The sequence below is a fragment of the Gorilla gorilla genome, chromosome 1 (assembly GCF_029281585.2).
Source record: "Gorilla gorilla gorilla isolate KB3781 chromosome 1, NHGRI_mGorGor1-v2.1_pri, whole genome shotgun sequence".
Taxonomy (NCBI): domain Eukaryota; kingdom Metazoa; phylum Chordata; class Mammalia; order Primates; family Hominidae; genus Gorilla; species Gorilla gorilla.
Genome location: NC_073224.2, coordinates 116,778,375 through 116,801,468, shown reverse-complemented (window position 1 = coordinate 116,801,468; position 23,094 = coordinate 116,778,375). Strand labels below are relative to the sequence as shown.

Here is a 23,094-nt window from a genome sequence, read left to right as displayed (position 1 = left end):
TCAGGGAAACACCCTTATCTTTCCATTTTCAGACCCCGGGAGGTGTGAGGGTGGAAAGGCTAGGTAGAGAAGAGAGCACAAAGGAGATGAGATGACACAACCAGGATTCTCCGAAGCTGGGCTTGAAGTCCTCAAGAAAAACTCCCATGAACAAGGAAGGAAGAGTGAAGAAAAAAACAGGGATACCTGGAACTGGACAAAAGTAAAAAGATAGAAGGATACTTTTTTTCCCCCAGAAGAAGTCTGTCACAAAAGCAAACCTGCAAATATACGATCAGTATGACACCCAAGAAAATGACACATGCGGCCAGGCATGGTGGCTCATGCCTGGAACCCCAGCACTTTGAGAAGCCGAGGCAGGTGGATCACCTGAGATCAGGAGTTCGAGGCCAACCTGACCAACATGGTGAAACCCTATCTCTACTAAAAATACAAAAATTAGCTGAGCATGGTGGCAGGCACCTGTAGTCCCAGCTACTTGGAAGGCTGAGACATGAGAATAGCATGAACCCGGGAGGTGGAGGTTGCAGTGAGCCGAGATAGCGCCATTGCACTCCAGCCTGGGAGAAAGAGCGACGCTCCGTCTCAAAAAAAAAAAAAAAGAAAGAAAAGAAAAGAAAATGACGCCTGCCCCCAAGTGTGAGAATGCAAGAGGGAATCCTTGACCTATCCCTATCCAACCAGTTTTCTTGGCACACACCTTCCATTCTCTGAATGAGCCCAGATTAACTCAACTGACCCCTGTGCCACGTATCTCCCACTCCATCACCCGCCCAGGCTCACTGCTTCCACCGGCGTCCCTTCATATCTCCCTACTGACCTCCACTTTTTTCTAACTTTGTCACCAAAGAAGTCACAGAAATGAATAGGATTCAAAAAGAATAATTTCAGTACATTTAAAAAATTATAGAATATAGGATTCTCATCTATGTTTATCACGTTCAATTCATTCATTTTTCAAATTTTCATTGTGGCACCATTTTATGACAGGCACTATGCTGGGGATGCTGGCGACTAGGGTAGGGAGTTAAAATGAGAGTGTCTACTTGGAAAGATGAACAGATAAATAATCACCGTGATAAGTGCTGTGCTAGAGATACGCAGATGTCAAAAGACCTTAGAAGGTCTACAATCCACTTGGAGGGTACGGAATATAGAAGGCATTTCAGTGAAATAGGGTGCCTTTGACAAATCATTAAGAATGAGTTCTACATTAAAAAGGGGAAGAGAGGGTGATAGCTGAGGAGGCAGCATAGGCAAGAACATCCAGCATGAAAGAACAGTGAGGGACATCAGGAACATCTTTCAGGAACATCAGGTAAAACAGACTTAGGGCCCAAGTCAAAGGAGCTAAAATAACACACCCTGGAAAGTGGTATGATCATTTCTGCATCTGCTCCGGAGAAACCTGCCAAAATATGATTAGCATAATACCCAAGAGAACATCACATTCCCCATGTGTGAAAATGCAAGAGGGAATTATTTCTAATAGTTCATAAGCTCAGCAACAACAGAGTAGACACAAAAGCCACAGAATGTGCTTAGGCTTTACTTTAATGATATAGGGATATCACATATCATCAGCCTGTGGAGTACAGAGGTAGTTTACAAAGGATAAACCTTCATTGTTTGGAAAGGAAAGATCAGAGAGCTCTTTATGAAGTTTAAACAAAATCAGAGAAATAAAGAGATGTGGGAAAGAAAGAAAAAAAAGAAAGTACATTGAGGACAGTCCAATCCAACTGTGAACTCATAAGGGACAGCCAGTAAATTCAAAACAGCCTACTGTTTTTTGATTACTTGTGCTACTCTACTAAAACAGCCACAAACACAAAACTAGTCTACCTCTTTCTCTCCCCATTATTGGCCCTAACCCAAAAATAGTGGGAGTAAATGATTTAATAATTTATTTTCATGCTCCATTGTGTTCTTAAATTAAAATTACTGTGGTTGGTGCCCCTCCTTTAGCTTCTGCTAAAGACTTTACATAATGAAAGCTCATGAAGTGTCTGGATTACTAACAGTTACTTATCCAAAAAGATGAGACATGGTTCATTGATTTGATTCTATGAGTTCTCTCTTGAAGATATTTTTCTCCTCCCTCTGTGAACAAACATTTCTGTGTCATACAAGATGAGTCATTTTTGTAGTTTTAATTCCCTCTTGAGTCCTACAATAATACTAAAATACTCACAGTGACTACAGTATCCTTTGCAGGGAAAGAATTGTAAATTAACCATTTAAATATAGTCACTAAGTTATGTGGCATTCACTGACTCAGAGTTGAAAAAGACTCCAAAATTCTTATCCAGTATTAAGAGTATACAAGGACAAAAGGAGAGGCCAAACTAAGTCTAGGACGCACAATACAAAGAAGAAAATGAGAAGACCAAAGTTACAGTCTCAATACTATGACATGATAATAAACCATACAGTCAGTCAGCCAATATATATTTGCGGGCCTAGTATATACTGGGCACTGTTTGTAGGTGTTTGGGTTACATCAGTAAACAAAAACAAAGATACTAGTTTTCATTCTGGAGAGGGTAAGAGGCAGTAGAATTTGGAAAAGACAGACTATAAACAATAGACATAATGAAGTAAATTATATAGTATAAATTATATAGTAAGAAGATAAGAGTTACAGAAAAAGAAAACAAAAAGTAGACCAGGGTTAGTAATTAAGGGGGTGGGGGACAGTTACAATTTCAAATAGGGTGGTTAGAGTAACCCTCAATTAGAAGTGCCAAGATGTGAAATGCAGTGGAAGCAACCATTTGAAAGTTGCAGAATACTTTAACAAGCTACTTTGCCTCCTGCTGACTTTGTTTCCCCATTTTTAGAACTGAAATAATAATTCTCATCAAATAAGGGTGCCATTTACATTGAGATAGTGACTATTACTATAAGTAACATTTTAATCTCTTGACAAGCATGGGAAGCAATGGAATGAAGGGCAATGGAAGGAAGGGCACTGCATTATGAAAAGGACTTTTTAAAAGAAAACCATCTCTAGGCACTATTTCCGTTTGTGGAAATGAAGTGAATATTTTCTGAACTCCACCTGGGACATACGAACAACGAGCATGAAATCTTACAAACTGTATAAATAACATTTATTCACAGTGTCACTGCATCATCTATTGTTTTGAATTCTCTTTAAATTTCCTTCTATATATTTATCCAAAGCTGAAGTCATCTGGTTTAGATTATGGGACCCTGAAAAGCAAGAACAAGTCTATGTAACTACTTTTAAACATCTGCACAACGCCATATATATATATACACATATACACACACACACACACACACACACACACATTGATATGTAACAAGTACTATTTGATTATAATTAGGAGTGTCTTGGTTTTCTTATAACATGAACATATATTTTTAACCCAAACAGCTTAAAGCATTTAACGAAAAGTTTTACACACCTACAAAGTGCTTTCAGGAAGCAGATGTGCAGTGCAATGTGGCGCAGTAAGATGCACAAAGCAAAGGCTTTGAAAATAAACTGCCTCGGTTTCAGGACCCAGCCTAACCACATATTAGCTGTACAACTTTGGGTGAAATCACTTAACATCTCCAAACTTCAGTTACTTCATGTGGGAAGACTTGAAAAATAATACCTGGTCCCAAGATTTTTGTGTAATTGAGCTAATAAGCACGGAAGTACCTGGCACAGTTCCTGAGTCACCAAAAAAATGTTAGTTTTCTCTTCATCAAATCTCCCCATTCCCACCCCTCATGCTAATCTCCCCTCCCACACACACACACACCATCAGTGAGTAAATAAGTGTCTTGTGTTAAACTACAACCAGAGAATAAGAGACAGCCAAGATTTCCTTACTCTATTTCACTAGCCCTGGCAGCCTCTCAGCTGCGGAATCCTTGGTTATTTCCTTTCTCAAGGAGGAGATACGATTCTAGTTTGACAGATCCTTTCCTGGACACACTCTCAGAATTCCCTAAGGTTCTTATCGTGGCTAATGGATAACAATGCAGAGGCTATGGGAGTGAATAACCACTCTCTCTCAGCTAAAAACTTCCTTTATTGACTTCTCTAACTTCCCGTCAACATCTTGCTGCCAAATCAACCTCTTGTTCTAGGCAATTATTAAAAGCAATTTCCTTGAAACTGAAAAACACATTTAGCCTTCAACAATAAATCACACTAACATCAATTACTAGCCAATTACATTACTAGAATATCAGACCCAGAGATATTTGCAATGTTGAAATATTTTCAAAATAAAGTTGTTTACATTTCTATTTCTGTCTTTAACCCTTAAAATGCAAACAAATACAGGAGTGAAGACAGATGTATTTTAGTTATTTCTTCTACAAGATAAAGTGGATAGTAATATTATGTTAAGAAAACACTTATTTAGTATCTAGAATGATAGCATTATCTATTCTTTATTAAAAGAGAAACTAAAAGTTATATAATTAAATAGCTTGTTCTTGTGACTTAAATAATACAAAGTTTTCATTTCAATTATGTGACAATGCTTTGTATACCTGTATTCCAAATACATAGCATGGTGCCTAGAACATAGCAGGCAGTCAATACATTTTTACCAAATGAAATGAATAAATTACCAGTTGATTTTATACTGAGGACCAACCTATGACCTTTAATCCCTCCAAAATAACACACACAATCCCATTATATGTGAACCATATCCACAATACCAGAATCTAAGATTCCCACTCTGAAAGAGTAACTAGAACAACTTCTTTTTGAGGCAATTCTGCTTACTTAGCACATTACTCCCCCCTACAGTTTTCCTTCTTTTGTTTTTGTACTAAGGATATTTGCATAAAAACAGGATCTTTGTTGCTTAGTAATTCATCTGCTCCAGCTGCTTGTATTCTGTTCCCAATCAAAATTCTTGGTTTTCAGCCTCCTCATCATTTTTATAAGGAGTTGAATGAATTGGCCAGGCTTGTTCCTTTCTCCCTCTCCATGGAACACCAGGCCCCAAGCTCCCCGACACTGCTCCTCTTTTTGTTTCTATCTTTGGGTTGTGTGTGCACTCTAGAACACTTGTATCAGTAAAGAGTGTAACAAAGTATTGTGCCACGCATGGTCTCTCATATATCATCTATCAGCTCATCAAAAAGTGCTCACTGATTAACAGAGGATCCTCTCCTCAGTTTCAGAATTCTCTAGCTTTAAGTTAGGGGAGGGTTACCCCAAAGTTAGAGAGGGTACATGGGAGAGGGTTGTGAAGGCCAGTAGCCCAGAGAAAATCAAGGGCAGCTGGGTGCATTTAGGTGGATAAGAAAACAATGAATTACTCCATCAAAAGCAAAAGCACAAGCACATAGGAAAGTTGATCACCTACTGTTAATGTCAATTCAGTTTAAAGCACTTTATTAACCACACATACATATTTTCCAGTGTCTAATTCTCATCGTGTTCTTTTCCATTCCAGACTTGCCTGTCTCTTTCCCAGAGCTCTGTTCCTCTTATTTCTCACTGTTTCTACAAAAGGGACAATAAACAATTTTCTAGCCACTCATCATCACAAACCCTGACATGCTAAATTATCCCCTGCTCAGTTTATGGACCACAGTTGGCCCATAAAACTCCTCCCTCACTAGCAACCCACCCCACACAAAATTCTCACTTCCCTTTTTCCTTGCGCTTCCTAAAAAAAGCAATTGAGCCACACCCACTGCCTCCTGTGCTAGGGGTTTGTCCCCTAATCCTGGGACACTAGGGAGCACCTTACCTGGAAGGCAGTTGCACTCAAAAGTGAAGTCACCAGTCTGCCGACAGATGCCTCCATTGACACAAGGCGAGGGTGCACAGGGCACGTACAGGCTGTCACAGTACTGGCCTGTGAAGCCCTGAGGGCAGTGGCACTGGTAGGAACCAGGCAGGTTGAGGCAGGTGCCACCATGCTGGCAGTGTCCTGGAATGTCACACTCATTGACATCAGTCTCACACTTCTGCCCTGTGAAGCCTGTGAGGCATTTGCAGGAGAACTGGTTGGCCACAGTGGTACAGGTACTTCCATTTGCACAGGGATGAGACAGGCAGGCATCGGTCCATTGGCACTCCTTACCTAAAGGAAGGATAACAAAACTCAGTACTGGCCACAGAAATAGGAGATGGCCCCATCCTCAATACCTCATTGACATCAGCGAGCTCTTGCGTGGAGAAGACCTCAACTCTTTGCATTTTACGAAAGGCTAAATCAGAGCCCCTCAAGGTCATCTGACACAGAGCCCTCTCCAGTAACTCTCCAAGGACCTCAGCAGAGACACAAGGACTCAGTGGGTGGAGCACCTGGAGGCAATTGTAGGTTAGTCACATTGAAGCCCAATCCTGCAGGACGCTATCAGCAATAGGAGTCTGGATCCATCTACTCTCTCAGAGCTCACTGTCTTTGCATATGCTGCTCCTGTTTGAATATCAACTTCCGGGCCAGGAGCAGTGGCTCACACCTGTAATTCCAGCACTTTGGGAGGCCGAGGCAGGCAGATCATGAGGTAAGGAGTTCAAGACCAGCCCGGCCAATATGGTGAAACCCTGTCTCTACTAAAAATACAAAAATTAGCTGGGCATGGTGGCACGCACCTGTAATCCCAGCTACTTGGAAGGCTGAGGCAGAAGAATCACTTGAACCCAGGAGGCGGAGGTTGCAGTGAGCCGAGATTGTACCACTGCACTCCAGCCTGGGCAACACAGCAAGACTCCATTTCAAAAAAAAAAAACAAAATCAACTTCCCTTCTGTTTTCCTAGTGAACTCTCACCTATCTTGGCAACTCTACTCAAAAGTTCCAACCTCTGTAAAGTCATCCTTAGTGCCCCTCACATACATATATGTGCGCAAACACAGATACACCAAGTTTGCTATTTTCTTCTATTATACCACCTGCCACACTGGCAGGGTTGGGTCTCCATGGTATGCTCTCAAATCATGTCTGTTGAATGGATAAAATATACCGATATTTTCCACAAAATATAGTTACTAAATAGACCTCTGGTGATAGAAACAAGTCAATACTACTTCTGTTTCCTCTAAATGTAACACACACATATATTCTGGGAAACATTTTATTAATTGTGGCCTTGCTATAAATATCTGCTGATGTGTTTGAAAATGATGAAGGACCTCTGGGTCCCTATATAACAAATGAAATAGAAGCCATCAGGAGGACAGAGGTCTAGAAGGTATTCCGTGGACTTTCTCAAGTAGGAAAGTACCAGCACTAGCAGGAAGACTCTGACGGGTTGAAAACTAAATCATGATGCCAGGGGAAGCAAAGCAGATTCTTTGAGGCAGAAAGAGAAAGAGAAAAAAATATCCTCACAGAACTAGTAAATTTGGTATTCACATGGCTGGCTTTTTGTTGTCATTAGTCTAAGTCGCTTATTATTTAAACTACAGAGATGAGAACTCCTTGAATTTTTATTATTATTATTATTATACTTTAAGTTCTAGGGTACACGTGCACAACATGCAGGTTTGTTACATATGTATATATGTGCCATGTTGGTGTGCTGCACCCATTAACTCGTCATTTACATTAGGTATATCTCCTAATGCTATCCCTCCCCCGTCCCACCACCCCACGACAGGCCCCGGTTTGTGATGTTCCCCTTCCTGTGTCCAAGTGTTCTCATTGTTCAATTCCCACCTATGAGTGAGAACATGCGGTGTTTGGTTTTTTGTCCTTGCAATAGTTTGCTGAGAATGATGGTTTCCAGCTTCATCCATGTCCCTACAAAGGACATGAACTCATCCTTTTTTATGGCTGAATAGTATTCCATGGTGTATATGTGCCACATTTTCTTAATCCAGTCTATCATTGATGGACATTTGGGTTGGTTCCAAGTCTTTGCTATTGTGAATAGTGCCGCAATAAACATACGTGTGCATGTGTCTTTATAGCAGCACGATTTATAATTCTTTGGGTATATACCCAGTAATGGGATGGCGAGAACTCCTTGAATTTGTTAATACTCCAGTTGATTGTCTAGGAAAGTATCTAAATCTCTGACCTCATAGAAAGGTAAATGGGAGACACAAGAGTTTTTCTATAAGGGAAAAAGATGTGAGATGTGACATATGAGCACAGAAAAGTGCTCTCTGCCTATCAAGGAATGTCAAATCAAAGGAGAAAACTATAACACAAATTTAGGCACAGCATATACATCTCAGGGAGCTAAGACAGAAAATGAAGGAACTGCAATTCTTCTTGTCTTTCCACTCATGTCACTAAGAGGCACTTATTTACAGTGGACAAGAGATATAAATGCTCACTTCTAGCAAGTGTGATTTTCAGAGTGATGCCCACAACTGAAACAGAAAGATCCCTGGGCCGGAAGTGGTGGCTGATGCCTGTAATCCCAGCACTTTGGGAGGCTGAGGTGGGCAGATCACTTGTGGTTAGGAGTTTGAGACCAGCCTGGCCAACATGGTGAAACGCCATCTTTTCTAAAAATACAAAAATTAGCCGGGCTTCATGGCGCATGCCTGTAATCCCAGCTACCTGGGAGGCTGAGGCACAAGAATCACTCGAACCCAAGAGGTGGAGGTTGCAGTGAGCCGAGACTGCGCCACTGTACTAAACAACAGAGTGAGAAGAAAGAAAGAGAGAGGGAAAGAGAGAGAAAGAAAGAAAGAAAGAAAGAAAGAAAGAAAGAAAGAAAGAAAGAAAAAAGGAAAGAAGGAAAGAAAGGAAGGGAGAAAGAAAGAAAGAATCAACCCTGAATTTGGTTTCCATACATATTATGTATAGGCACTAACTTGCTGCCTCTGCTTCTTCATCTCTGAGTGGAGATGAGCTAGTAAGCTGACTGAGGTATAGCGCTATCACAAAAACCAAAAGGATGACCTTGATCTGTGATGATTCCTAAAGTGATAGACAAAAATAGCATATGTATAAAAGATGATCAGAATCGGCCGGGTGTGGTGGCTCACACCTGTAATCCCAGCACTTTGGGAGGCCGAGGCGGGTGGATCATGAGGTCAGGCGAACCAGACCATTCTGGCTAACAAGGTGAAAGCCCATCTCTACTAAAAATACAAAAATTAGCCGGGCATGGCGGTAGGTGCCTGTAGTCCCAGCTACTCAGGAGGCTGAGGCAGAAGAATGGCGTGAACCTGGGAGGTGGAGCTTGCAGTGAACCGAGATTGCGCCCTGCACTCCAGCCTGGATGACAAAGCAATACTCCATCTCAAAAAAAAAAAAAAAAAAAAGGTGATCAGAATCTTGCAGAACACACCAAGAAGAGATCCTTCTTAACAATAAAGGAAGAAGTTTTAATTTGGGACCATTTCAGAGTGACATTTTAATTATGAAGAAGGCATTACTGTCATTTCCACTAGCCAGAATTAAAATATTTTAAGTGGGTATATGCCCCCCTACTTTGCCTCCTAATAGCAAAACAACTCAAAACTGACAATCAGGAAGAAATTATTCTTATAACACCAAATATTTTCAGTGACTTACATCATCAATACCATCATCGTCATGATGGAGATAATGGATCATCTTAACTACCCTCTACCCCACCAACACCTTTTGATGAATGATATGGTTTGGTAGTGTCCCCACCCAAATCTCAACTTGAATTGTATCTACCAGAATTCCCATGTGTTGTGGGAGGGACCCAGTGGGGTAACTGTATCATGGGGGCCAGTCTTTCCTGTGCTATTCTCATGATAGTGAATAAGTCTCATGAGATCTGATGGGTTTCTCAGGGGTTCTGCTTTTGCTTCTTCCTAATTTTCTCTTGCCACCACCACGAAAGAAGTGCCTTTTGCCTCCCACCATAATTCTGAGGCCTCCCCAGCCATATGGAACTATAAGTCCAATTAAACCTCTTTTCTTCCCGGTCTCGGGGATATCTTTATCAGCAGCATGAAAATGGACTAATACAGTAAATTGGTACCGAGAGTGGGGTTTTTGCGAGAGTGCCAGCTATCCCGAGGGAAACTTTGGAGGGAACCAGCTACTAGATGGTTCAATTAGTCTTTCGCCCCTACACCCAGGTTGGATGACCGATTTGCACATCAGGACTGCTACGGACCTCCACCAGAGTTTCCTCTGGCTTTGCCCTGCCCAGGCAGAGTTCACCACCTTTCAGGTCCTAACATTTGTGCTCATGCCCCACCTTCCCAGTGCAGAAAACAAGATGGGCCGGTGGAAAGCTGACCTGGCTACTGCCACTGCAGAGTGCCCAATTTGCCAGCAGCAGAAACCAACACTGCGCCTTTGATATGGCACTATTCCTCAGGGTGATCAGCCAGCTACTTGGTGGCAGGTTGATTATGTTGGACTTCTTCCATTGTGAAAAGGGCAGATGTTTGTCCTTACTGGAATAGACACTTACTCTGGATATGGGTTTGCCTATCCTGCATGCAATGGTTCTGCCAAGACTACCATCCGCGGACTCATGGAATGCCTTATCCACTGTCATGGTATTCCACACAGCATTGCCTCTGACCAAGGCATTCACTTTATGGCTAAAGAAGTGCAGCAGTGGGCTCATGCTCATGGAATTCACTGGTCTTACCATGTTCCCCAACATCCTGAAGCAGAATGGTGGAATGGCCTTTTGCAGTCACAATTACAATGCCAACTAGGTGAGAATACTTTGCAGAGTTGGGGCAAAGTTCTCAAGAAGGCTGTGTATGCTCTGAATCAGCATCCAATATGTGGTACTGTTTCTCCCATAGCCAGGATTCACAGGTCCAGGAATCAAGGGGTGGAAATGGAAGTGGTACCACTCACCATCACCCCTAGTGATCCACTAGCAAAATGTTTGCTTCCTGTTCCCGCAACATTAAGTTCTGCTGGCCTAGAGGTCTTAGTTCCAGAGGGAGGAACGCTGCCACCAGAAGACACAACAACAATTCCATTAAACTGGTAGTTAAGATTGCCACCAGGACACTTTGGGTTCCTACCTTTAAGTAAACAGGCTAAGAAAGGCATTACAGTGTTGGCTGGGACATCAAGGCTATCAAGACCCAGGCTATCAAGATGAAATCAGTCTACTACTCCAGAACGGAGGTAAGAAAGAGTATTCATGGAATACAGGAGATCCATTAGGGCGTCTCTTAGTATTACCATGCCCTGTGATTAAGGTCAATGGGCAACTACAACAGCCCAATCCAGGCGGGACTACAAATGGTCCCGCCTGGATGAATGAAGGTTTGGGCCTCTCCATCAGGAAAAAAAAAAAAAAAAAAACACAACCTGCTGAGGTGTTTGCTGAAGGCAAAAGGAATACAAAATGGGTAGGAGAAGGTAGTCATCAATACCAGCTACTACCATGTGACCAGCTGCAGAAATGAGGACTGTAATTGTCCTCAGTATTTCCTCCTTCTTTTATTAAAAACATGTCTGTGCTTGCACACACTTGTACTAAGAAAATATCTTCATTTTATTTCCTTTCTCCTTTATCATGTGACATAAGATTTATTGACTTCACATCAGCATTTAAGTATCGTTAACTTTATGTAAGAGTGTTTCAGTTGGGGACTGGTGTGTTTCCGGATGTACGAAGAATAGTTGTACTACATTAGGTGTAATTATGACCTAATTATTGTCTTTATTTGAAGATTATGTGTGATCTCAGGAGATGTGTATGGGTTCAAGTTGACAAGGGGTAGATTTGTGGTGGTTAAAACTGAGTGTGTCAACTTGATTGAATTGAAAGATACAAAGTATTGATCTTGGGTGTGTCTGTGAAGGTGTTGCCAAAGGAGATTAACATTTGAGTCAGTGGGCTGGGGAAGGCAGACCCACCCTTAATCTGGATGGACACCATTTGATCATCTGTCAGCAAATATAAAGCAGGCAGAAAAACATGAAAAAGCAAGACTGGCCTAGCCTCCCAGCCTACATCTTTTTCCCGTGCTGGATGTTTCCTGCCCTCAAATATCGAACCCCAAGTTCTTTGGTTTTGGAACTCAGACTGGCTCTCCTTGCTCCTCAGCCTGCAGACAGCCTATTGTGGGACCTTGTGATCATGTGAATTAATACTTAACAAACTCTCCTTTATATATATATAAAGATTGCCAATATATATATATTAAGATTGCCACCAAGACACTTTGGGTTGGAATATATATACATACATATATATTCCATTAGTTCCATCCCTCTAGAGAACCCTAATACAATGAAAAATTAATATAACAGTACTCTACACTAACTGATCCAGTATAGTTTTCTGAGTACATTTTTCACTTTTTTGCTTATTGCATTTATAGAACTCTTGGTTTAGTGCTTAAAGCAGGAGAAAAAATGAAGAATGTTCCTCCTTTTCTCATCTAATTTAATAAACACTTTTGAATAAAGCTCAGACCCACCTAGAAAAACCCACAATCTATTCAGGTGAGATATGTGTAAAAAAAAATTACAATAAAATGTGATACATAAAAATAATAAAACTTAGAGACCATTTGCCTAAAGGAATCATGAAAGGGTCACTAAGACACAGTTTTAAATAACACTGGACAATCACCAGTTGTAGAAAAGGGCATTCCAGGCAAAAGGGTGTGTAACTGTATGGAAACAATAATAAGAACAACATTTTCAGGAAATAAGGAGAATTTGGTGTGACTAGGCCTAGATGCTTGTGGGGAGGCCAGGCTACAAAAAGATGTAAAGTCTAGGCTGTAGAGAGCTATGGAAGTCATGTAAAAGAGTTTGCAGTTTATTCTGCGGATGATGAAAAAATATTAGACATTGTAAGCAGGTGAGATTGTTAGAATATTTGCATTTATAATCAAAGATGTAGTAATATCATGGGTGAATGAGATGGGGAGAGAATAAAGGCAAGAAAACGTATTCAGAAACTACTTCAGAAGTCCAGGTGAGAGATAACATGGCCCTCAACTGCAGGGTAGCAGAGGAAATGGGAGGAATAGACAGGTGAAAGGCAACTCAGAGGTTGGCTTGGGTGACTGAGTTGAAATGAGGTCAGAACAAGGGACAGGGAGTTTCTAGCGTGGGTTATTTGGGATGTACATGGTTGCTACGTATTTCTGTCAACAAGGTGAGCTGAAAGTACCTGTAGAATATCTCCAAGGAGAACATACAAAGGATAGCTAGAAACATGAGCCTGAATGTCAGGGTTGGGTGGAGCTAAGGGAATGATGGTGAGATTCATCAGCAAGCTAATGAAGACAGTGGCAGTGGAGGCAAATACAGACAGTGAAATTCCCTAGGGAGAGCTGTGATGTGGCTCAAAAGAGGGCGCAAAACAGTGCCCCAGGGAGCACAAACATTTAATGGATAAGAACAAGGTAATGAAGAAGCAAAAGGAACAGGGTTCAGAAAACCAGAAAAGCCAGTGCCCTGAATGTCTAGGGAGGGAGATTTCTAAAAGCAAATAGTCAATAACATCAGCAACTTTTCCTCTGGTGACAGTGTACTTATTTCTTTTAGTGAAGTAAACTCTGATTCCCCATCCTGGTGTACATATTTTTTTTTTTTTGAGACAGGGTCTCACTCTGTCACCCAGGCTAGAGTGCAGTGGTGCGATCATAGCTCACTGCAGCCTCAAACTCCTGGGTTCAAGCAATTCTTCCACTTCAGCCTCCCAAGTAGTTAGGACTACAGGTGCACACCACCACACATGACTAATTTTGTTTTATTTTTATTCTTCTTTTTTTGTAGAGATGGGGTCTTGCTATGTTTCCCAGGCTGGTCTCAAACCTCTAGCCTCAAGTGATCCTCCTGCCTTGGCCTGCCAAAGTGCTGGGATTGCAAGCGTGCGCCACCGCACCTGGCCCTGACATATATACTTTAAGCAGTCAAAGTATTTGGTCCTTTTTCTTTCTCTTTCTCTGCCCCCTGAAACTCTTAAAAGGAAGTTAGGGATAGTTGTCTGGAACATCCCAGTTCCTTATCACAATGCTAAATGTGCACCAGAGCTGGGGGACATTTAAGAGCCAGACACCATGATCTAAAAGATGCTAAATAAAGGTATCTGCTGAAGGTAGGAAAGCACTGGCTTTGGTCTCATTAGTTACCTGTAAACCCGACTTGACAGGTGCACTCATAGGTATCCCGGCTGAGCATATGGCATGTGCCGCCATTCAGGCAGGGTCGAGACACAAAGCATGGATGAGATGTCCAGTACTGGCAGTCCTCTCCTGTAAACCCTGAGGCACATCGGCACGTGGCTTTCCCCAGCATGGCCTGGGCCACACAAGTCCCACCATTCTGGCAGCGGTTCTTCTCACAGGGGTCTCGATGTTGACAATATTCCCCCAACAAGCCTTCTGGACATCTGTATGGAAAAGAGAAGAGTCCATGAAAACACCTGACTTCTTGTAAGTCCAAAAAATTACAGTAAAACAATACAGTCCAATCAAGAAAGCACGAGATTGTGAATCAACAGACCTACAAGTACCACCTATAAAACTGCTTCCCTTTAGAAGAAAGAGTCCTTAGAGAACTTAACCACATAATCCCATGTCCCTTTGAGTCCTGGCAGGTGACAGAGTATCAGGTGTATTGTCTAGCAGGGTCTGCCATGGCCAGTCAACATGACCCTTATTCAAACGCAAAATGCACCCCAGCTTTTTTTCATGTGTGTACAGGTTGGGATGGTGTAACAGCACCTTTTTTAGAGCACTGTTCATACTTGTCTGCTTAAATTCATTAACTTTCTCATTTTGACTAAGCCATTTGATAGGATTAAGATGGCCACAATATAATGCATGAACTTGACCCTATTATCCCCTCCAATTTAAAATACGTAAGATATCATGTGCTTTTCCTCAATTAAGCATTGAGAAATAGTAAGTGCTTCTTTCTCTTATTTCCACTGAAACATCAATTGGCTGATACCTAGTTTTCTGGGTTATGTTCAGGTGGCTGACATTACAACGGAAAAAGGGAAAGGAGGTACAGGAATGGGGAAGAGTTCAAAGGGATATTTAAAAATCTGTTAATATTTAAGTAGTAGGCATTTTTAACCAAATAAAAAGGCACAAAATATAATTAAAATAACATAAAATATCTAAGATACCATATAAACACCAAAGTGAAGGAAGGAATCAATTGAAGAATAACGTTCTATGATATTTTCCACATTGAGGCACTGAAGAACCTTTTTACATGCCACCCCTTGATTCATAAGATGTACAACCATTTCAAACTGTGTGTATTATTTATGACAATTTTCTCTGAACAATATCAAAAAGGCATGGTAAGTCTCCATTTTCATAATGAAGTTGTTTAAATGGAATCTCTGAGAAGCATTTAAATTAAGAAACACAAACACTTTGATTCTAACTATAAATGCTGCTATATATTTGGCTGGTGCCCCAAATATGTGATTCAACTTATTCCTCGTTTTAGTTTTCAGGGACTAGAAAACTGCATCTAGTAGGCTGTTCCACCATTACCTCAAAGATTACACATTTAAACCAAACTCTAAATCCCCCTCTCAAAAACCAGCTCTTCTGTGCCCAAGCCTTGTTGTCCTGATTTTCCTAATCATTGTGACCTGAAACATTGGGGTCATGAGTGCTTTTGTCTTTGACAGTCATATCCAAGACCTTTCATTAACCATTGGTTGGCAAGGCTAGCTAGCAGGGGTCACAGTTACTGAGAAAAGAAGGAAGGCCAGATACTAGGGAACTAAGACAGAAAATGCCCAGAAGAATTGTGTAGTAGCTAAAATGGCTAAAGGAGAAAACAGGGTGGCGAATAGCTATAGTGGTAGTGAGGTAACTGGCCACAGCCTCTTCACCCCTCCCAGAGCTGCATAAGATAAGCATGGCGGAGCAAGGAGCGGCTAAGGCTCTGGGCATCTTCATGAGTAGGTGTAGCTACACACCAACAGGCAGTGAAGAAAGTTCATAGCACTGAAACCAAAGATGGCATGCAGGTGACTGTGAGGAGTCTGTATCAAGAATGTCAGAAGGTCTGGTTTGGAGTTCTGGTGCTGTGACCTTGGACAAGTTACTTATCTTCATTGACTATCCACTTTCTCACATTGTAAATAGTTAATAAGGTCACCTACATCATGAGATTATTCTAAGAACTGAACAAAATCAAGTATGTAAAAAACCTTATAAATGTCAAAAAGTTTTGCAAGTGGGCTGGGCACAGTGGCTCACACCTGTAATTCCAGCACTTTGGGAGGCTGAGGTGTGAGGACCATCTGAGGTCAGGAGTTTGATAATAGCCCGGCCAACATGGTGAAACCCTGGCTCTACTAAAAATACAAAAATTAGCCAGGGTGGTGGTGCACGCTTGTAATCCCAGCTACTCGGGAGGCTGAGGCATGAGAATTGCTTGAACCCGGGAGGCAGAGGTTGCAGTGAGCCGATGAGATTGTGCCACTACACTCCAGCCTGGGCAACAGAGTGAGATTCCATCTCAAAAAAAAAAGTTTTGCCAAGTGAAAACATCTTTTCTCTCTTCTTTGTGCTTACTGAGGAAAATACAATGCCCCATCCAAATCACAGCTTGATTTGAGAATAGTTTCTTGTGTTGGTTTTTTGAAGTGGAGGAGCAAAAAGTGCCAATGTAGCATAGCTAAAATTAACTCTGAGATATATTATTAAAAGCATTTGCAGCTTATTCAAGAAATGTGTTATGAATGTTAAAAACTGCAACACAATTCTCACTCACAGTGCAGCCCTCTGGGCATTATTAGATGACTCTTCATTCTCCCATATGGGAATTATGCACCTTCTAAATAATGGCAAATTTTTAAATGTGGGTGGGCTTTGCTCAGCTTTGCTCATGAACTATTACACCACCCTAACACTATCATGTGGCATATGCTAAGAGAATGCAAAGTCATTTAAATGGTAGCATCATAAACATATAATGGAAATACAAGGTTCCCAGGAAAACAAAAATGAAGCAAAATGGAAGTTTCTAAAGCTAAACAGATGTATTTCTGAATTATTTGTTTCTACAGTTTAATTCACATTGTTGCTCCCTATCAAGTATGGAAAAATAAGTTTTAACCTAAGATATATTTAAGAAATCAGTAAAACCAGAGATTGACAAAGTACAGTTTGCAAGTCTAATTTGGACCACTGCCTGTTTTTGTTTGGCCTGTGAATAGTTTTTTACATTTTTAAATGATTAGAAAAAAAGAACAAAAGAAGGATATTTTCTGACATTTCAAAATTATATAAAATTCAAATTTCAGTGTCCATAAATAGTCTTACTGGAACACAGCCATGCTCATTCATTTATAGATTGTCTATGGCTGATTTTCCACTACAACAGAGTCAAGTAGCTGTAATGAGACCACAAAGCCTGCAAAAATAATTACTCTCTGGCACTTTACAGAAAAAGTTTGCCAACTTCTGAGTAGAGAACATATGAAGGCTAATTCTATAAATACCATCCAATATGCTTATTAATAATGATCGGTTTCTGATAGGAAATCAACCTTATTAGTTTCCACAAAGAATATTAAACTTATAATCATTCATTCACACAACAATTAGTAAATGCCTATTATGTGCCAGGCATTTTTCCAGTGCTAGAAAAATTCTTACACTCTTGGAGTTTACATTCTAATAGCGGAAGATGAAAACAAAATTACTAAGTAAAAGATGCACAATAGATGGAGTTAAGTGCTGTGAAAAAAAATTAAACAGGAAGGAATGGAGCTGGGGATGAGGGTGTGGGGTGACCAAAGAGAAGTATCTCAGTTTAGAATAGGAAAATCAGAGAAGACCTTCACTGACAATACTTGAGTTGAGACCTAAATAAGGTGAGAGTAATCATGCAGGTATCTCAGGGAAACACATTCATGAGAAAGGGAACAGCAAATGCAAAGGCCATAACACACAGGGCAGCCCTAGCGTGTTTGAGAAACAGCAAGAATATCTGGAGCAGCAGAAAATAGATGAGAGCTGTAACTGGGATGTGGATCAATTGGGGCCTTTAAGCCACTGTAAAGAAAGACTTAGGGTTTTCCACTAAATGGGATAATACTTACATATGAGGTACAACAGTATTAATAAAGTTTGATTTCTATTTAAAATGTTTTAGAGGGCTGGACATCAGCTTAGTTCTTTACTTTTACCTTAGAAGATATACAAGTCTCTTTTAACCCACATTTTCATGAGGTCCCATTTCCCTTTCCAAATTATTGTTTCACAGCTAACCTTCTATGACTGTAGCCTAATTTCAGATATTTCTCTTTCTTTTCCATCTACTTCTTACTTATCCCTCTGCAACAAAACTTTAATTCTAATTATTGCTTAGAAACTGTTTTCTAAAAACAATGACTTTCCTCTAGTCAAGTTCAGTGGTCTCATCTGAAACTTCATAAGGAAATTCTCTCTCCTATAGGGAGAATTGCTAACCACTCCATGCACCATTTTAATCATTTTACCTTGGCTTCTATGACTCCCTCTGTCTAACTCAAAACCCAGTGAAGTCTTAGTCTGGATTGCTGATTTCTCCTTCTTCCCCATCTATTATGGCCACCCTAATGTTTAAGTCTGGACTGCACTGCTCTTTCTCTCAAATGCATTTGTTACTGTTGTTGTTCACTTGGTTTTAAACAACTTCCTTCCTGTAACTGACTCCAAAATACACTGTTCCAGTCCCATGTGTTCAGTTTTCTAGAAGTCATCTCTCTATCCTAATATGTGCTGCCACTATTTGAAACTAAACATTTGTAAAAGGAGATCATTTTCCCAAGAAACTTTAATTATTCAATTTTTCTAAGGCTTCCACACACAATTTAAAGTAACTTCATCTCTTTAAGTTGTATATAATTTATTACCACATTCTGACAAGACTTGTTAACTGAATTCCTATAATACTTATCATTCCTGTTCACAGTTTCCTTTTTGATACAAATTCTGATCATCTTAAAAGCCTCAGGCCAGACATCATCTTGTTGCTGGCTTTTCCCCCATTTCCAGCCATCCTTGGAATAACAGAACCTTCAGATTCAAGAAATTTAATTTCTATCCAATTAAGTAATCATTTCTAAAATATTTCTAAAAGATGATCACCAGCCTCTGCTTGAATACAAGCATGTAGCATGGTGCCGGATAAATCTTGAGAATTTAATAAATGCTTGGAGTTATTATTGTTCTGCTCTTAAGAGTACAGACTCTGGAACCAGACCACCTGGATTTCAATCCCAACTCCACCATTTACTCAATGTGTAATCTTGGGCCAGGTACTAAACTTCCCTGTTGTAAAAGAGATGTAATAACAGTGCCTACTTCATAGGATTTTTAAATAAGGGTAAAGCACTTAGAACACTATCCAGCACATAGTAAACACTATGCATTTGTTAAGTGAAATTACTGGCTGACTACTTCAACAAAAGAACAGTCTTCAATGTGGGTGGATCCCACTATGAGAAAGCTCTTTCTTAATTCTTCAAATTCTGCCTCCCTTCCTAGGTATATACCCGAGATAACTGAAAACATATGCCCACATAATAAAAATGTTCATAGCAGCATTATTCATAATAGCTAAAAAGTAGAAACAACCCAAATGCCTATAAGCTGATGAACAGATAAATAAAATGTGGTATATCCATAAATGAAATATGTGGCCATGAAAAGGAATGACATTCTGATACATGCTACAACATGGATGAACCTTGAAAACATGCTAAGTAAAGAAGCCACACACAAAAGGCCACATATTATATAATTCCATTTATATGAAATGTCCAGAATATGCAAATCTGTAGAGATAGAAAGTAGATTAGTGTTGCCAGGAGCTGTAAAGAAAGGGAAATAGACAGTGACTACTAAGCAGTAGAGAATTTCTTTCAGGGTGATAAAAATGTTTCGAAATTAGATAATGGTGGTGGTCTCATTACTCTGGAAATACTAAAGTCTACTAAATTAAACACTTTAAAAGGGTAAATTTTATGATACATAAATTATGTCTTAACTTTGAAAAGAACAAACTTTGTCTCTCTACAATTTCCAGGTCATCTCTACCCTCTAGAACAAAAAAGAACAAGCCTTCTGCTTCTCTTACACGTAGCCCTTCAAGAATCTGAAGATAGTTATGTGGGCCTTTTGTTTTCTTTTTTCCAGGATTCAATGGTTTGGCGTATTCCTCAGTATAGGGTTATTTCCAGGCTTCTTCACCTTTTTAGTGGTGCTTCTATGCTTAATAGTAGTAATAATAATCAGAATGACCAAAATTTTCTGCCTCCCTTCCCAGGTATATACCCGAAGTAACTGAAAACATATTTTCTAAGTACTTAACTATGTATTGTATATTTGCTAAGCATTTGATAGCTATTGTCTCTTGTATTACTCGCTCCAGTGCTATATTATAATCTCCATTTTATATATGAGGAACTCGAAGCTTAGAAAGATTAAGATTTTACAGCTAGGCCGGGCGCGGTGGCTCACACCTGTAATCTCAGCACTTTGGGAGGCCGAGGCAGGCAGATCACCAGGTCAGGAGATCGAGACCATCCTGGCTAACACAGTGAAACCCTGTCTCTACTAAAAATATAAAAAATTAGCCAGGCGTGGTGGCAGGCGCCTGTAGTCCCAGCTACTTGGGAGGCTGAGGCAGGAGAATGGCATGAACCCAGAAGTTGGAGGTTGCAGTGAGCCGAGATCACGCCACTGCACTCCAGCCTGGGCGACAGAGCGAGACTCCCTCTCAAAAAAAAAAAAAAAATTCACAGCTAGTAGATGGAAGAGGCAGGATTCAAACCCAAGTAGACTCTAGAGTGCGTGTGCTTCAACACTAGGCTATCATGCCTCCCCATCACTGGATGACTCCAGTTCATCAAAAACCTCTTTAAAAAGTGAGGCTCAAAATGGAAAAAGGCTTAACACATGTTCTTACCAGTGCAGCACAGAGCTGAACCATGACCTCCTGATCTGGACTCTATGCTTTTACTATTTCAGAGTAAGTTCTTAAACTGAGGAGGCATCTTGAGAGTGCAGTTCAAGAAAAAATAATGCTCCGACTCATACCCAATGGATGTGTGTACTTTTTTAGAAGCCACAAAATACTACTATGTGCTATGGAATACACACTCAGCTAAAATATTCAGAGCCTTATTTCACATGAACTACTAGTGTACCCTATTTTTCTCATCTTATACTTGTAGCACATGTTTTTTGAACCCAATAATTGGAACTGTCATTCATTCCTTTTAAATCCATCATATTGAGTCTTTACTCCAAGTTTCCTTGATTGAGACAACTTTTACATTATACTCATACAATCACAGAATTTCAGCAGTGATCTCAGAAACCAAATGGTCTGAACCCCTATAGCACTGAAAAGGACACCAAAGCTAACTGATCTACCCAAAGTTGGTTATCTGTGAATCTAGCAATTTCCCCAGTTTTACAAATATATCCCTATCTTCACCTAGACCTTGCAATGAAATAGTACTTAACTGAAAGTGTATGACTAAGTCTTGCCCCAAGACTAGCACCTATTCAATCAGCTCTAACATCCTAAATGGACCAGCATCCTATCCATACCTCTCCTCTCCCTAAGGACAGTCTGGAAATTCCTTGCTGAACCTAAGCATATGACTAAAAGAATAATCTTTCCTAAGCATAATTTTCATGTCATTCTTCTGCTCAGAAACTAGCAACAGTATTAATACCAAGCCTTTCAAATCCAAGTTCTTTACAATCTCTGATCTGCTTGTCTGTCCCATTCCAATCATCTAACCATCTTACTCTTTAGTAATCCATAACTCGAACACTCCATATTATTTCCACAATCTTGTTTACTGTCCCCTATATTAAAATCTTTTTAATTTCCAGTGAGAAACATCATGCTTCCCTTCTGGTATATCTCCAACTTAGGTTCCTTTCTTCCACCCTTTTTTCAAAAATCTGCTGTAAACCTGTCCTATAGTAAGCCTTCTACAAATCATCCCACCTGTCTCTGATCCTTCCAACAGTAGATGTAGTGCCATGTCATGCACTACATTGTCTCCACTGGTATGGTTCTTCTTTATTTAAGCCACTGTTATGTCTTTGCTGTACCTTTCTCAAACTCCCATCTAGATAGTTTTTGTGGGGAAGAGCCTGTCTTGAACCCTTGGTGTAGGTTCCCTGAATACCTGAGTACCTAAACCCCACTAAGCAGCTGGTTCCAAAGCAGGCTAAATTTCATGTGATGGATAAAGTCAGTCTCTCAATCCAAATGTTCCACAAAATCCATCTCTACTCTGTGATCTGTCTGGTAGAATAACAGGCCAAATCAACCTAATAGTCATCCTGAGGTATAGAATTATCCTTCACACCAGGAAGCTAAGCAGCATTATGGACATGGGAAGAAAGGGGAGTAATAGGTAAGACAGTCAGAAATAACAGACCCTTGTTTCCTAAGGCAGGAGATCCTTCAACTTGCAAATCCCTGTTCAACTGTGGTATAAGGAGAAAATATACTCTGTTAGTCTTGGTGGAAAGTAAGGTTCTCTGCTTGAAAACAAGGGCTTAAATAGCTGTCTTCTTGAGATGGCTAAAGTTGAATTTGGTTAGAGAGTGAAAACATGGCTAAACACCCAACATCCCTTACATATCTATAATTCCATTAAGCTACCCAGCACACATTTTGGAAAATAGTCTACCACTTGAACTAAAGGTGTATATTCTAAAAAATAACCACAAAAATCCAACAGATGCCTTTCATCCGCAAAACTATATGAATGTTTCCCTCCTGTAGAGAGTTTATTAATTATTTTCATAACTGTCTCTTCAATGTCTCTCAGTGACTTCTACTTACTCTCTCTTCTCTAGCATTGGAACTCTGAAAGAACATACTTCGCAGATGAGGTTGTGAATACAGAGAAAGGTTTGGGGAGCATTTTTCCATTTTAAACTCCATAAACTAATCTGAATACTTACCAGGTCCATAAAGATATATTTATGACTTTTTCTTTAAAAGTCTCAGCTGGGCACAGTGGCTCACACCTGTAATCCCAGCACTGTGGGAGGCCAAGGCGAGCAGATTGCTAGAGCAGAAGTTCGAGACCTGCCTAGGCAACACGGGCAACATGGTGAGAACCCCATCTCAAAAAAAAAAAGTGTCATTTCTGACATTGAGAGGTCCACATTTTCATTGTTACTGTTCAAACATACGCATGGGGTTGGATG

The 23,094-nt window shown here is 40.3% G+C and overlaps 1 protein-coding gene across 1 annotated transcript; it reads right to left on the bottom strand.

The window, feature by feature from the left end:
- Positions 1 to 1,536: 1,536 nt before the first annotated feature.
- Positions 1,537 to 22,805, bottom strand: LOC129525628 (notch homolog 2 N-terminal-like protein A). The gene is made up of 4 exons (XM_063707326.1): positions 22,762 to 22,805; positions 14,014 to 14,273; positions 5,745 to 6,080; positions 1,537 to 3,219 (listed from the first exon to the last, which is right to left on the bottom strand). The coding sequence occupies exons 1-4, from the start codon at positions 22,803 to 22,805 to the stop codon at positions 3,137 to 3,139; spliced, it is 723 nt and encodes a 240-aa protein (XP_063563396.1). The 3' UTR covers positions 1,537 to 3,136.
- Positions 22,806 to 23,094: the final 289 nt, after the last annotated feature.

What these genes read in the sequence shown, in the direction of transcription:
- LOC129525628 (XM_063707326.1), bottom strand. Translation starts at nt 22,805, where the DNA reads ATGCTCCCCAAACCTTTCTCTGTATTCACAACCTCATCTGCGAA. An exon ending in CTGTCAAGTCGGGTTTACAG is followed by an intron (nt 6,081 to 14,013) that starts GTAACTAATGAG and finishes TCCTTCCTTTAG; the next exon opens with GTAAGGAGTGCCAATGGACC. An exon ending in TGAGTGCAACTGCCTTCCAG is followed by an intron (nt 3,220 to 5,744) that starts GTAAGGTGCTCC and finishes CTTGCTTTTCAG; the next exon opens with GGTCCCATAATCTAAACCAG.